The sequence below is a fragment of the Manis pentadactyla genome, chromosome 6, assembly GCF_030020395.1.
Source record: "Manis pentadactyla isolate mManPen7 chromosome 6, mManPen7.hap1, whole genome shotgun sequence".
Classification (NCBI taxonomy): Eukaryota; Metazoa; Chordata; class Mammalia; order Pholidota; family Manidae; genus Manis; species Manis pentadactyla.
Window position 1 is genome coordinate 19,414,372 of NC_080024.1, and position 15,941 is coordinate 19,430,312.

The window sequence follows — 15,941 nt, forward strand, 5'->3', positions numbered from 1 at the left end:
TTTATAGTTTGCATCTGAACAAATCCTAACAAAGAATGCAAACATAGGAGATTCTCAAATAGTTTCATAATACTATTTACTAATATTGTTATGATTATTTTATTATATGTAATTTTATGACATAAAAACTGCTCATAATACTACATACTATTTACTCTTTACATGAACTCTTACTATCCCTGGGTGGGTAGCCATCTCCTTACACTAGCAAGCAAGGGTTTACGGATGCCCCTACTTTGTGCCTGGGCCTTGTGAGGCCAGTGATTGAAATGACAGCGTCCTCAGGGAGCCAGGAGGTGACCTCAGAGTAGTAACACTGATGGCCCTGAACTCATTACATAAAACTCAGGAAAGCAGCCACAGCCAGACTGTACTTTAAATTACTGACACTGCACAAGATGATGGGAAAAGTTGCCTGACCACATGGCTCCTTGGCTTTCAACAGCGCCTTTCCTCCAGGTCTTGGCAAAAGAGGAGAAAGATACCACGAACCACAGGAACTCGTAGAGGCACTGACACGGTAGCGGATCCATTTCATTCTCCCTGTGCATGGTGGCAGTGGTGGCCACTGTCCCTCCTACTATTCTGTGGCAGTCGTCCAATTAAACAACTCAGCCATCCCAAGAACTCATGGTGAAGATGCGACTCCCTGACCACGTGTCTTAGCTTGTTTCTCAGCTACAGGTGCAGCTGAGACTTGGAAGAGGCTCTGGACACACCCACGACTCCTGCCTGAGGCCAGTGAGCTCACAGACATCATCAAGTCCATCCACGGATCCTCAAAGGGTCCCCTGCAGCAGATTAGGCCCTCAAACCTTTGGTTGCTAGAAAGATAAGCTAAAGGGATGGAGCCAGGCTTCCACAGGTGACCTACCTGCAGAATGCATGCCTGAGTCTACAATTTGGCACCTGTGTCCTTCAGAGATCGTCATTACCCTTGGCATGTCCCTCCCTCCCACCCAGGCTCACTCACTCCACACTGGCTAATAAGAAAGGGAGGGAGCAAGACAAACAGATGGAGCTAAGGTGAAGAGCACTTTCAGAAACCTGGTGAAACCTGAAGATTTAACACCCAAAGCAGATGAGGGTGTGAAGGAAACTTTGTTATACATGCTGGTGGAATGGTACACTGGGTCCTTTTGATGCTGATTCGGCAATGTGCCCCCAAAGCCTTCAAAACACGCCCACACCCTGTGATGCAGCAATTTACTCCTTAAAATTTGTTCTCATGATATGATGGCATGTACACAAATTCATATGGAAGCCACTTTTTTAGAATATTATTACTTAGAATAGTGAACAATTGAAATAAATGTCCAGCTAAAAATAACTGGCAAAATTATAATATAGCCATGTGAAGAAACACTAAGCAGTCTTTAAATATTATGTTTCAAAGAACATTTAACAACATGGAAAAGTGTTCATGATATAACTTTGTAACCTATTTTCTTCATCACTTGATATATGTTCTTATGATCCTGATTTCGCTTTTAAAATGCATATATTGCTATTACACACATTATATATGTATTTATATAAGAGTGTATATGTAAATTTATATTTTAAAGCAAAATGCACATATATTTTATAGAAAAAATACCCAAATGATATATGCCAAAATTACATGGTACAAAAGATAGGTGACTCTTTATAGTATAGTAATAAAAAATGTAATAAAAGTTACTTATTATTAAGTACTTCTATTTTTCAGATTTTATACAATAGACACCTATTGTATTTTTAATGTGGGAAAAATCGAGTTTTATCTTAAAAAAAAAAAAACTCTCCCTATAAAACCGAGTAGACATAATACTAGTCCATTAATGATCTCACTTCTTTTGCCAGCCACTGGCTGGGAAATTTTAAATAACCTGCATTCTTTGTTCCTGCCTCCTAGACTTTTATTAAATTAGATCCACTGGGGCTTTGAATGTATTTTCCTATGTTGGAATTTGAACAGACTGTCAAAAGGCAGAAGGGTGAACTGATACTGTCACCAGGAAGTCTGCATGGACTTGTTTCATTTTCCTGCTCCTGGTCTTGCTGATCAAAAAATGGCTTTAGACAAAAGACTATTAGAATCAGCTTTTCTTGGCTTGTGAAGAGATATCTATTATTTCAGCTGAAAATGAGAAAAAGCTTTTGTCATACATTGCATTTTATAAATTGGCTGCTCCACCTTGGCTTCTGTGATTTAAAGCTTTTAAAAATATATCTTCTTCCAGATGGGGAAGGCATGTGAAACCAAGAATCACTTCTTGACAGGTCAGCCTGCTTTGCTGGAACCACCACAACTGCAAAATTGCAGGGGAACTTGGGGGCTACAAAGTAACTATATAAATGGGAGGGGCTATTTCCTGTAGATTTGCAGGGTCTCCTTATTTGACTAAAACCATAAAACCATGATTTCCCCACTTTTAACTCTTTCAACTCAGGATTTCACAGCCAGTGGGGGCTTGGAAGGGATGGTCAGTGGTCAATCTAGTCCAACTCACCCGAGGCTGACTCCCCTTCCTGAGTTAGGTTAGGGTGAGCTCCCAATCGGAGCCATGGCTTACAGGTGCACCACCAAATCAGTGGCTTTAAGAGCAAAAATGGTTCTGATGGTCTAAATCGCAAAGGTCGTAAATTCATTTTCTACTTGGATTTTCCATTATAACAGAATTTACATTAAAGAACACAGAAGGGAGCCCGATTTTCAAGGATTTGTCTTATTATGGTTAAGAATTTAGTATCTGGCTTCAGTATCATGCTAAAGGTAATCTGTACCAACTCAATTACTCTTTTTTAGGGACAAACTGTTAATTTTCCTGTCAAGGAAGCAGACAGCAACTCTCAAGCACTGGGTAAGGAAGAGCTCTAGGCTTTTCCTCCACTGGGTTCTTGAAGAATTACACTGTAATTTAGGGTTTGTTTTTGTAATATGCAAAACAGGGCTAAGACTCTGGGTAAAGAAGCAGAGACAATAATCATACAACATGTGGACGCAGAGCAATTGACACTATCCTTATGTACTTTCCCAGCACCAAGCCTATGGAGGAAGTAATGGCTCCCCTTTTTAGGTAAGTAAACATCAAGATCTCCCAAAGGCTTTAAGGGGTTTGATAGCTACTGGAAGTTATAAAACAACCCAACTGTTTTCTGTGGTTCAGCCTAATCACTTTCACATCACTGCCTATAAACTCAGAAATCAAACTTTCAGGTTACATCTGAAATCATCTTTGGAAAGAGCCATTCACCTAACTTGAGGAACTATATATAATTGGCAGGAAGTTTAAATGATTCTAAACCTTGCTGCACTAAGCTCAAAATTCTCATAGTTTCATTTCTTTATTTTTCTTTTTGGTCATACTGAACAATTTATAGTTGCCTCTTGGCTAGTTAATACGACTCTCCTCCTCAATTCTAATGCCCCCTGACTGCCTGTTCAGTTGTCTACATTGGCTGTTCTCCCGCTGGTTCTGGAAGTGGACCAGTCAGTCACAGGTGAGGATGTTCTCTGGGGAAATCCTACAGACTTACTTCCATCATACACACAAGGAACTAAAACGTGGCGTTTCATAAACATTCAGATCTTTGCATCTAAAAGTATCACGTCTGAATTTTTTCCATTAATGCTGTATTTGCTGTACTTGTTTACTGGTTTTCTCGTCTGGTAGAGTTCACTAGTGGGAAAAGTTAGTAGCCATTAAAGATTTAAGAAAGTTCTAGGAAAAAACTTAAAACTGAGAAAAAACTTCCATTCATTAAATTTTTATCTCTAGAAATCAGAACAAGATAAGATCAACACTGATTTTAGCAACAGAACACCCTGGTTCTACTGAAATACAATTTGAGAACCACTGGTTTATATGTCCACCCACATCAGTGTTGTGAAACTGTTTGAAAACTTCACGGGAAAGACGTTATGCCTGCTTAGTTCCTCCAAACCATTCAGATTATTATGTGTAATACAGTATAAATAAGATACAGCTTGACAATTTACAAGTATACCCTCGACCCTACACTCCTGTTACTCACTAGTGTTGGGCATCGCACAGTAAAATAACACTAAGAAAATCATACACTCTGTATCTTGTCATTCTTATTTATTTTGTACTCTCCCCAAAGGCTAGGATTTCCCCTACATCTAAATTTCTTTATACAGGGTAATATCAAGCCCAGATCATGCTTTATGATAATGTAAAAAAATGTCAATGACTGTTACTTTGTTGGCAATGAAAACTGAATGGTTTTATCCCAAGAGGACAGAAATGGAGCTGGTGTAAATCACTTTATAGCAGTTAGCACAGTATGACACTGAAGACAGGAAATGAAACTGTTTTGAAAAGATAAAATCACCATTGTGGAAAAGAGCTTGAAAATATAGGGGTAACAGGCTTGGTTATAGCCTCAGCTTTGTCAAGGAAGAGCCATGAGGCCTTGGACAAATCACAATCTCCCTGAGCCTCAGCTTCCCTCCCTATAAAATGGGGATGCCCACTTCCTATCAACCATGAATGACTGTAATAAGGATTAAAGGTTAAGAGGGTTGGAGACTCTACTTTGCTTTACTGACATCAATTCGTTATTTTGATTAAAGCAAATGACATGGAATGGTAAGAGGGCTAACATACCTATCAAATACACTTAGGACTGATCTCTAACGACTGCCACCAGACTGAGGCATTCTCAAAACACACTCAACATAAATTCCAACCTTTGAGGGATTTAGAATATGTATCACCATCCTGCAGTTGGATATGGAGTTTATTTTTACGATCATCCATCCACAGTGATCTGCACAAGTATAAAACTGCAAATTAGGAAGAGATTTCGGAAGCAGACTAGGTAGGCTGAGAAGTGGAATGGGCTCACTGCCCTTGCCTGGGGAGGTGGGAAGAGGTTACAGAAAGGCAAGTTCAGAGAAGACCGGGTAACCTCCACAGAGCCCCTCCCGGGAAGAAACAGGTGTGGATGCAAGGGCTTCCACACCCCCATCCCCCACCCCAGACTCACAGTTTTGTTCTTGGTGGTCATTTCCTTGGCCACGGCATCCAGCGCAGCTCTGGCCTTGGCGCTGATCTGGCCCGGGGCAACCACCACCATCCGGCGCTGTTTGGCTGGGAGCTGGGAAAGGACGTCACTTTTGAGGCGCCGCAGCATGACCGCTTCCTCCAGCAGGAGCTTCAGCTCTCCTAGGTTGGAGGAGCCGGAATAATCCCATCCCCAGGAATGCTGTGGAGCAGAACAGAGACACGGCCCGTTAGGGTCTCCCAGGGCCAAGTGGACAGGGCCGTGACCTCCAGGCAGGTTTCTCTTTGCACAGCCTTCTCTTCCTGTGGCTTTGCTGAGAGAACTTCAAATGGCTTGAAAGACTGAATAAAACCTCATATAAAATAAATAAGAAACAAGAAGGAAAAGGGAAAAAGAAAGTTAGGAATCAGATGAACAAAAAAACATGCAACATGGAGTGAGTGCTACAATTTGGCACTAAGATTTCCTAGCAGTGAATGCAAGACATGAAGTGGTTTGGTGCCCATTACACTAAAAAACAAACAAGACACTAAATTTGTCTGACTATTCCCGTACACTAAATACAGAAGCCATCTTCACTAGGGCTTACCCTACACAGTCCATGGCACTAGGTAATAAATAATGTTGTCAGGAATACCTTCATTTGACGAGATTCACAGGGACTTCAAAGCCATTGTTCCTCAGCATGGGTCACACTAGCACTACTGAGTGCAGTGCAGTGAACACAGCTGCAGGGCTGCTGGTGGCAGGGATGCACGTTTCTGCCAGGCTGGCTGAGTCCAGAGGTGGGCTTTAGAGTGCCCACACAGTGCTTTGTACAATGGGCTCTTCAGTCAGCAGCTCATGTGAAGCCATGAGCAAGAATGTCTATTCTGGGCCAAACAGCTGGAGAAGGCATTACCAGTGAAAATAAAAACCCTATCTTTCATTAACAATCTGACTGGAAACAGGACTGACTTCAATGGTCTCATAGAAAATCAGGGAGCCAGGGTGTCCGCTGCCTTATATTTTCAGCACCTGCCTCATGCTCCCCTGGACTATGAACTGCCTAGGGTATGAGATAGACTCGTTCATTTTCAAGGGCCAGTAGACCTAGTACCATCGTGGAGACGTGGTAGGTGTCCTCTAAGCCTCTGCTAAATAGAGGATAGGAATAGACAGTCAAAGATGGGAGAAATAAAATGATCAAAAACTGCTTTGTCTTTTTAAAAAGTACTCTGAAATCAACTGCAAGTTCTCAGCAAATGCCTTCATGCTGTGGGGTTGAAAATGAGCTCGGCATGGAGCATTCTCTTCAGGGGCCACAATAAAGAAAAAAAAAGCTGTCCTGGCATATCGGCTGCATTAAATAAAAATCATGCTGGGAATAAGCAGGTATCATAAGTAATTTGGATATCATGGTCCTAAATTCTAATATGGTCAGTTCTTAATCTTGTAGGTTAGAATCCAATAATACTAAAGATGTTAAATTTGGAATAATCACATCCAACAAGCTCTCCTTGAAAACTCACCATGTACCAGGCACTGAGCTAGGGGGAAGGGAGGATACAAAGATGAGAATGACACCACATTTGTTTGTTTTCTTGGATGGTGGTGGCTGGTGGGCAGTGAAAAGGAGAGAAAGGGTAGATGTGAGGAAGGGATGCTGGTGGCTGGAGACGGGGAACACAGGAAGGGGCAGTGCGTAAAGGCAGTGAATCCTGTCTTCAGCCACCGCCCTCAGTGACAGACATCACACCCTGGGCCAGATAGTCCAGGAGGTAAAGATCCTTTTCAGAAGATGGGTCATTTGCAAATAGGACAGAGGTATAAATCACACTCAAAGAGTTTTGAAGGACCATGACAACTATATACAATCTAATCTGGACTGACTCATGGGAAAGTGCATTACGGATTCTGTTAAAGAAGTATATAGCTTTAAATATGTAAGAGAAATTTCGTGCCTCAATAACCAGCTAAAAATGGTTTGCAATTAACTTTGCAAAGCATTACAATTTACATTATAAGTACTTTGTTTGAAGGTAAGTGGATATTTTTAAAGTCCTTGAAAAGTTTTTACTTTTAAAAAAGTATTTAAAATGCAAGGCAGACGATCTTATTTACATCGCGAACTTGCAGAGCAAGGCTTTGCCCTTATAGATGGCATGGCTAATGAGTAAGCTGCAGCCACTTCCCCAAAGTGTCTGTGTCTTTGATGCCTTAATATCTGAATTAATAAGGTTGTAGAGTCCAGCTAGAGCTTTTGCAGCAGGGGCACGACCCGCAAGAAAGAAGCTAGGGGAAGCTCGAGATGTGGATTCAAAGTTTCTGAAGTTACAGCAGAAGACAGGGAAAAAGGAGAAGCCATGTGTACCTGGGAGAGGGACTAAAGCTCACTGTTCTAATTCAGGGCCTGGGGTACTGTATGGGAACAGAGTGCAGGAGTTTGGGAAGTCCGACCTTGCCAGACAAAGGACTGCCATTGAAGGATAAATTCATCGTCCTGGTTTTGAAAGTAGACATTAGAAAGAAAAATGGGTGCATCCTCCCTTCAGGTTTTTGTGGATGTTCCAGAGCGTGGAGCAGAGAGGGCTCAGGAAGAGGATGCAAGCAGCCCCACCCACATCTGTCAGCTATGACACCGAAAGGACTTGCGCTTCCATCTGCCGCAGCAAACCAAGGCCCTGGCAGACACGAGCGCGTCTCACTGGTGGGTTTGGACACTGCGACGGAGGCAGCAAAGCCGAGGAGGAGGAGAGGCCAGACTGTGTGGCTGTCCCTAAGGAGAGGCAGCCCAGCCCCAGAAGAAAAGAGCTCAGGTGATTAAGGAGAAAAATGAATGCCTGAGCAAATAAGGAGCTGATTTTGTCTGTCATCCTGTCTGAGGTCACTTTTGGGGAAGACTCCTGGAAACGCACACAGGCTCTGGCCAGCCTGCTTGTGGCTGCCTGACACTGGGAGGCCTCCTAGCTCAGGCCAGGGGACATGCGGAGTCTGCCAAGAACACACTGCCGACCTGGAGGGGAGGCACGACAGCGGACGAGGAGGGAACAGAAGTCCTGGGGGTGTCTGGAGCCTCCTCTAGTGAGGAGGACAGCGTCCTGGCCTCCACTGGCTCCATCAGACTCATCAGCACTCATGGATTCAATGGACCATCAGGAGGAATTTGGCATTTGTGAATAATGTGATTTAAACATTTAACAAGTTTAAATTTCAAAAGTGTTCATTTTCTCGTGTACAAAGCTAATCTATTTTGTCGTGCATTATCCTCCAACCATATATGAGACAGATGCAGGGGAGAGGGGGAGAATGAAGGAGTGAATGATAGGGAAAGCTTTGCACGCTACTTTTTTCCACTTTTGTACTTCCTCGTGTCATCAAATAAACCCTTCTGTTTTTAGTTAAAATATTAAGGTTTTAGAAATCAAGATTTGGACTGCGGTGACATTTGTGTTTACAATTTCTGGAGCACTGAGGCTGCACAGAGGTACCTGCTCCCCTGACGGAGTCACAGGCATAATTTGTAGGTCCCAGGCTTCTGGCCTACCGACCAGGCCCGACTCACGATAATGTGTCCGGGCACAGGCTCACTGATGAGAGCCCCCAAGACAGCTCGAGATCATGCTCCCCATTCCACCTGCTCGGAGGCTTCCTCACCTTTTTGGCAGACTACATGGGGCCTCAGCCTCCCCTCCAGCTCACCGCAGTGCCTGCCTCAGTGCAGGGAGCCACCGGTCTCTCCACTGGAATCGCTGTGGGCATTAAGCTAGGAGGAACTGTTTTGATCTTACCCTTGATGACACGCAAGGTCAGAGTAAGGGGCAAAGAAAGCAGAATAAAATCTCAGTAGAGCTCCTGGGGCTCTTCTGACCATGCCATGGCCAGGGAGGAGGAACAGAGAGAGTCAAAAGCAGAGGAAGGGACAAGGGGGAAGAGAGGATAAATACCCGCTTGGCATCACAGTAGCGAAGTCCAAAGGCATGAAACTGAGGGAAGAAAGTAGGCTTGACCGCGATGATCTGTGTGTAGAGCTCTGCAGGCCGGGACATGGCGGGTGTGCCCGACAGTAAGATCACCCTCTTGGCAACCTAGGAAACAAACAGCCAGATGTGCTGAGAACACGCAATAGGGTCACTTAGCGAGTTTCCCAAATGCCCCAGTGAGACAGGAGCCAGATGCCCCCAGGAAAAGCAAAATCCCCTGAAATCTAGCACGAAATAACACCCCTGAAATAACATCTTTTATTTTCTGGGCATCTGATTGCCAGCAGTTGTCAGGTTTACTCATCTCAGAACCAAGGCAGATACTGACTGTGACTCACAACCTGGGAACTCTAAGCAAAGGTACTCTGACCAAGGAAAAAGAACATGCACGGCCCACTCCTGGCACGCCTCACGTCAGCATTTGCAGTCACCTCCTAAGCTGCCTTCATGACACCTGCCCATCTCTGTGTCAGCATCCGGCGCAGCACGCTGGACTCTACCATTCCTGTCTCCCTCACTGGACTGCAAGCTCCCTGAGATGGACGACGAGGCTGTGCTCAGGTTTATCTCCTAAAGCACAGCACCTGGCACAAAGTGATCAATAAATGATCACTGCATGCTGCAAAATGTGCAGAGAGAAGCTGATCAGTGTCCTCAGGGGCATGAAGTGAACTCAAAGAGGCAGTGTGAGTGGGAGAGGTAGTGACAGGCCCAAACTTCTTCCTGGATGGGCTCCTGACACCCACGTTGAACTTATGATCAGATAATGACATGGAGGGCCAGCCCTTTCTCACTCCCAGAGGGAGGAATCAGGGATGGCCCGTATATAAGCTTCTATTTGAATTTTGTTAGAGGAAAAAAAAAGTTGACACTTACTCAGCATCACCATGCTTTGAGCCTGGAGATCCGAGGCAGGCTCATCCTGTAGTTAATAAAGACTTTGAGAGCTGGGGCACAGACCCTGTTACCCTAAACCTAGCCCAGTCTGCAGCAGCCTGCTCTGCAGTGAGTAGGGTGGAAATAAATAGTGGGTTGATGCTAAGGACAAACTCCAGGATCCTCAGTATCCTGACACCCACCTGACCCAGGAGACCAGACCCAAGTATCACACCTGTTTTTAAGGTGGGAAAGAGGATGAGAATAAAAAAGGAGACACTTCAAACTGTATCAGAATACGGAATGGCCAAAAATTACTAGAGGTAAAATTCATTTCAGTTCTGGTAAGGGAACCTACCATGGAGCTCAGCTGTCTAGAAACAACTTGTTAACCACTGTAACCTTGAGTTAATGACAGAAGGATAAGGCAGTGGCATGCAGTAAATCAGCAGGGGAGGAAATTAGGTTTTCAAATGGATACACTGCCTCATAAAAATAAATAAATAAAGGTGCAGCAGAGGGAAGAAAAATGATTCTTTATAAATATACAATATATACAATTTTCAAGATGTACTTCTGCCCTCTCGGCAACTGCCAGTGCCTAATTCCATTATGACAGGAGGGCTATGAATTTCTCCAGCTATGATTTTCCACAGTTCAATTACCCAGCCTTCTAATTTCCTGCACGGTTTAACGCAGGCTCATTAAAATAACAATGAGCTTCTTGAATGACGTCTATAGAACTGCCTGCCTTGGCTCAAGACCATTTCAATGAAATGGGGAAAATGAAAAGTCTTATCAATAAAAGAAAATCAGCTCATCATCCCAAACCTATATTCCCTGTGTCGCTGTTGATGCCTGGGGATGGAGCCCGGGCAGAAATTAGGTGATGGAAATTAACTCCAGGATTCTCTTGTCAGACACAGGATGGAGTTTGTACGAGTCGTCCTCCTATACACTACCCAGAGTGGGGTGACGGGACCGTTGAAAATGGATGTGTGTGGGTGTTAAAAAGCAGAGGCAGCGTTATGGAAAAAGAAAAAGGCCAGCTTTGAAGAGAAACCAGAGCAACATCTCATCTATTTCGGAATGACTAAGCCTGCTCCCTGATCAGCCTCAACATGTCCGTATTGTCATCACTGTCATCCATAAGGCCTTTAATTGTACCCAGCTGCACATGATTTATACGCCACCCTCCACCTCTGAGAACTTGGAATTTAGGAAAATACAAATGCATAAAATCATAAATTAACATTAAACTGAACACTTTACAGTTAACTCTTCTGGCTAAGGGAGGAAAGGCACCAAGAAACCCACAAAGCAATGACATAAAAAGTTAATTTCTATTTGGCACTATGTGATTCACAGGAGCAGACACTGTCGGGGGCAGATGACCTTCAAAGACAGGGTTAGTTTCCCCATGGGTCAAGGCCATGAGCTCAGCCCCACAGAACAGGTCGATGGCAGGACAAGTTGGTGGATATAATTTGCCACAGAGAATCCAATAAGGTAATTCAGAGTAGATAATCCACAAACAGATTTTTAAATATGAGCCAAGAGAACGTTCTATTGTAGAGAAAAGAGCTGAAGTTGTTTCAAGTTCATACGAGAAAGAGCCTGGGAATTCATCATCACTTTCCATAATTACCTCTTTATTTTCAAGACAGGCAGTAACTTGCTTTCCTGAATTATTCTGATTAGCTATAACGTATTTCACCAGGAAGTATGTCATATTTACCAGACTAGCGGGAAATACCATGCTCCCCAAAGCTTAGTCTCATTCTTATACCCAATATTATTCCTAACAGTACTTTATAAATAAAGCTCATCCTACAGGTGGAGTCCCTTGTAATTTGGAACTGTAATTAGTAATTTAGGAACATGAGAAGGCAGGTGACATCAAAGAGAAGGTCAAGCCCGGACCACCCAAGTTCCTGACACACCTTAGAACTAGGTGGCAGGGACACTGCAACAGTGTGGCAATTACTTCAGAAGTCATTACAGAATCTTCAAAAATAAGGACATGGCAAACATAGTTTGGTGACGTTTGACCAAAAGTATGCAGATCAGGAACAAATGCACAATCATAGTCGTGACCCAGGAAGCCACAAGAGCCAACACCTGTAGATAAAGTCTGAGAAATTTGAGGGGAGCAATGTTCAGAAGAAATCCAATGGCTGGAGTCTGGGGAGCAGATCGGGGTTCTATTCTTCACTCTGCTCCCCATGACATACAAGACCAAACTGAGACAAATGGCATGATTACAGCCATTGCTGACTAGAGGCTGCCCCAAGGCTCAGCAGAGGGCCTCAATGCACTCAGTGATTCCTCATAAACGGCCTTTCTGAGCCTTGTTGGGTCCACATATTTCACACAAAATGGTTCCTTTCCAGTTGTATTTCTAGCCTTTTTCCAAAAGAGACAAAGTTCCAGTCACCAGCCTGAACAGCTCTATCCTTCTGAAACTCATGGTAACCATAACGCTTCATGTGATGAGCACAGTGCTCTGAAGCTGAGCGAGGTATCACTGCTATGATATTAATGAGATCCTGATGCCATGTATACAGCAACTAGTGCCCAGGTAAGGACAGGAGGACTGTGAGCACAGGGGGAGTGGTTTAAAAATACCAAAACATTATGAGAATACATCCAATGGTATAATGGTATAATTATAACTGATGAAAAGTTATGTTGTTTTGACCTTCAAGGCACGAAAAACACTTGTGTATAGATAGTGATATAACAAACATGCTCAAACTAAATACTAAAGTGAGTTTCTCTCCTCTGGAAAAAAGTATATTTTACCTTAAGTATTAGATTCCAATAATTTCCTAAGTCTGATTCTGTGATGAAATTGAGGAAATTCAGGAGAAGAGCATTCCATAGGGGGACTCCTCCTGAAGCCTGGTCACATGGGGGGGTCGGGGGAGAGACAGCAGTCCCTCCAAATGCCACCACTCTTCCCTGAGCCACCTCTTCTGGATGCAGAGGGAGTGGCTCTTCTGCCCCTGCCTGCATCTCCTATGAAGAGATGCTCACTGCAGTACTGTACAGAACAGCCAAAGCCTGGTTATAAATCCAGCAAAGGGAACAGGGGGTACATATTATGGTAGATTTGTACAACAGAGTATCATCTGTAAGAATGAGTTCCGTTCATCTGGAATAAGGTGGAATGACTTACTTACATGGGCACAGACTAAGTTTCAGACATAAACCTGCAAATCTGGTAACTATGGCTGTCTTTGGGGAGAGAGATCAAGGGACTGGAGATCCAGAAGTGGGAGAGTTATTTTTAGCTGTATACCCTTTTGTACTATTTGAATATGTCTATTGTGGATGAAATGAGAGTTCCTGTGGCCAGGATTCTCACCTGGCCCTGGTTGACTAGCTCACTGCACACCTGTGGGCAATACATGGCTGTTGACTCTATAAAAAGAGCTCCACCCAGTGCTCTGGGTGCGACACAGTGGCAGGGCTGCAAGGCTGCAGGAGAGCAGAGGCTGGAGGGGTGGCAGCGCTGAGGACAGAGGCCCAGAGGACAGATGTGCAGGACGACTGTGCAGAGAGGCCCAGAGGATGGCTGTGCGGACAGAGGGGCCCAGAGGACGGCTGGGCGGGCAGAGGGGCCCAGAGGCAGAGACCAGCTTGCTGCACACAGGCTTACTCTGAGTGAACGGGATTTTAGTGACTGACTTGCCACCTGGAAATAAAGTTGGGTATAACCCTTTCACCCCAAGAACGTTTTGCTGTCAATTTCTTTGGTCACATTGAATCCATACCAAATTTGCCCAAGGCTGAAACCCATTGGCAAGACACTATTTAAACCACTTTAATGAAAAACGGAAAAGTAAAGAAATAATTCTCTCTAAAGAAATAATCTAATGCTGGTTTAACAATAAAAAGCAGTATAAATAAAACACCACTAAAGAAAATTCAAACACACACCTCACTGCTCAAAAGGGAAGAGAGTGACACCCCAGAGCTGGAGGCTGTGGAGGAGACCCCGTGTGGCTCGGGGTGGGAGTTGAGGTGGCTGTGCCTGGCCCGACTGCACATCAGAGCTTCCACCGAAAGGTTAAGATTACAATCCAGCAATTCTGAGCATAGGAATTTGTCCTAAGAGGACTAAGTAAGCAAGCTACGAACATACTGATGATGCTCACTTGCAGAATTATTTATTCTGCAAAAGTGTCCAACACTATTTTTATGGGATGTGTCCATACAACAGAACACTCCAGAATCATTAAAAGTGATCTTGCCCTACAACTGATGTGTGAGAAAAATAAACAAACTTCTAACAATGGTTTTCTCTGTTGCAGGTATTAATTCTAATTTTGTTCTTTATAATTTTCTGTCTTGCCCACTTTCACACATTTATATACAAAAACAGATCCACATTGTTTAGTGGCAAACAGTGCTGTGGGGGTAGAAAGATTTCATATTTCACAGGGGATGATGATGCTAGTTTCTCACAACCTAACAACATATCCTCTGCACGCGGCTGCTGCCGCCATTTATGAAGCACATGGTTTTGGGGCACGATCTGGCCTGGCTACCAAACAGCCTGTATGATATAGCCTTATTACTCATCATGCACATTTGCTGAAAGTATCTTTAATTATCAGAATATAGTTCTAAGAGATCCACGAGTTAGAAGAACAATCAAGCAATATTAAATTCAGCCCTTACATGGCTTTTCAAAGGCACATTTCACTTGTTCCCAACTCTCCTCTTATACCGAAAATACTTAGATTCACTTCCTTAAGAGTACGTACACGAGTGTTCTCAACAAATGTGGGAGGAGTGATTTGCCTCCCCCAGAGACACTGGGCAACTTCTGGAGACAATTCTGCTTGTCACAACTAGGGGATACTTCCTGCCGTTAGAGGGTAGAGGCGGGGGATGCCGCTCAACACCCCGAACTGCCCAGCACAGTGCCATGCAACACAGAATTACCCAGCCCTCAATGCCAGTAATGCCAAGGTTGAGAGACTTGGATCTAGATGAAAATACAGCACAGACATGAAAGGTCTGGCTCACATATTAGCATAGAATCCCTACCCCACCTCCACCCAATCCTGAGTGGTTTCCGGCAACCTGTTCGTGGGTCCTTAACATGTTAAATTCACCCAAGTTCCACAGCAAATGCAAAGTAATATATACTAGTTAACAGCTAAATATTTGTTTTGAATGTGTCCCTTTGAAATACAAGATTAAAAATGTGAATGATGCTTTAAAAGTCTAGCTCAGCAGCACATATTTCAGAAACTGATACACAGCCCAGCTTATCTGCCCAGGCAATGACTGCATCAACAAGACAATTGCCTGGAGGCTTTCCTATGATACTGCTGGTGATGTAATCTGTCTACTGCACAGCTTCTTTTGCCTGAACAATCAGGGGTATGTACAGATTTTAGTTATGGCTATAATACTGGAACCACAGTACCATGGTCTAGCAACATTTTTCAAAAGAAAATATATTAAAGCCTCCCCAAAGAGAGGTCACCACCTGGGAAAAACATTTTAGTGTGCCCATAAGTGGCTCTCAACCTATAAATATTTATAGGTAATATCAACAAAGGATCAAGCTTTTTAAGTAAAGGGCTTTGATTTTCAAGTTGGGGCACATGACTAAGGTGTGCTTTGGAGGGTATGTGATATTACTTGGTATTCCTAAAACAAAACTTGAAATGAGCAGACACTTGTACTTTGGAGGGCATTGGAAAAACTAAGTTAATTTTCAAATGCAAATAAACTTCACCAACATTTAGCATATTTGTTTTCCCTAGTTGGGTACAACTTAAAGCTTCTTTTCAGCAATAAAGCTACAGTTTTGCAGCATTTGAACCAGCTTGCAACAAAGACTGCTTTAATAGAGCACAAGATAAACACATACTTTTGTTTGCTCAGTCTACACAAACTAGATTCCCCCAAAATCATCCGTGGGAGAGTTCTACCTTGTTATGAGAGAAAAGGCTACATTTCTAATTGCACTATTTTTTTCTAAATTAGGAAAAAACTCCCTACAAAAAATGGAAGGAAATTTGGGGGCTCTCCCTCTGTCAGCGGACATACAGTGTGTGATGG

The 15,941-nt window shown here is 43.5% G+C and overlaps 1 protein-coding gene across 5 annotated transcripts in view; it reads right to left on the reverse strand.

Annotated features, from left to right (window-relative positions):
* SMARCAL1 (SWI/SNF related, matrix associated, actin dependent regulator of chromatin, subfamily a like 1) overlaps nt 1-15,941 on the reverse strand; it is a 61,494-nt gene that overhangs the window by 23,026 nt on the left and 22,527 nt on the right. For all 5 annotated transcript variants that reach the window (XR_008998176.1, XM_057503569.1, XM_036916139.2 and 2 more), the window contains 2 exons: nt 8,943-9,083; nt 4,999-5,217 (listed from right to left, as the gene is read on the reverse strand). Coding sequence is in view for 4 of the 5 variants with exons in the window: in XM_057503569.1 (XP_057359552.1) it covers nt 4,999-5,217; nt 8,943-9,083 (360 nt within the window). In the remaining variant the exon portion in view is untranslated. The remainder of the gene's footprint in view (nt 1-4,998; nt 5,218-8,942; nt 9,084-15,941) is intronic.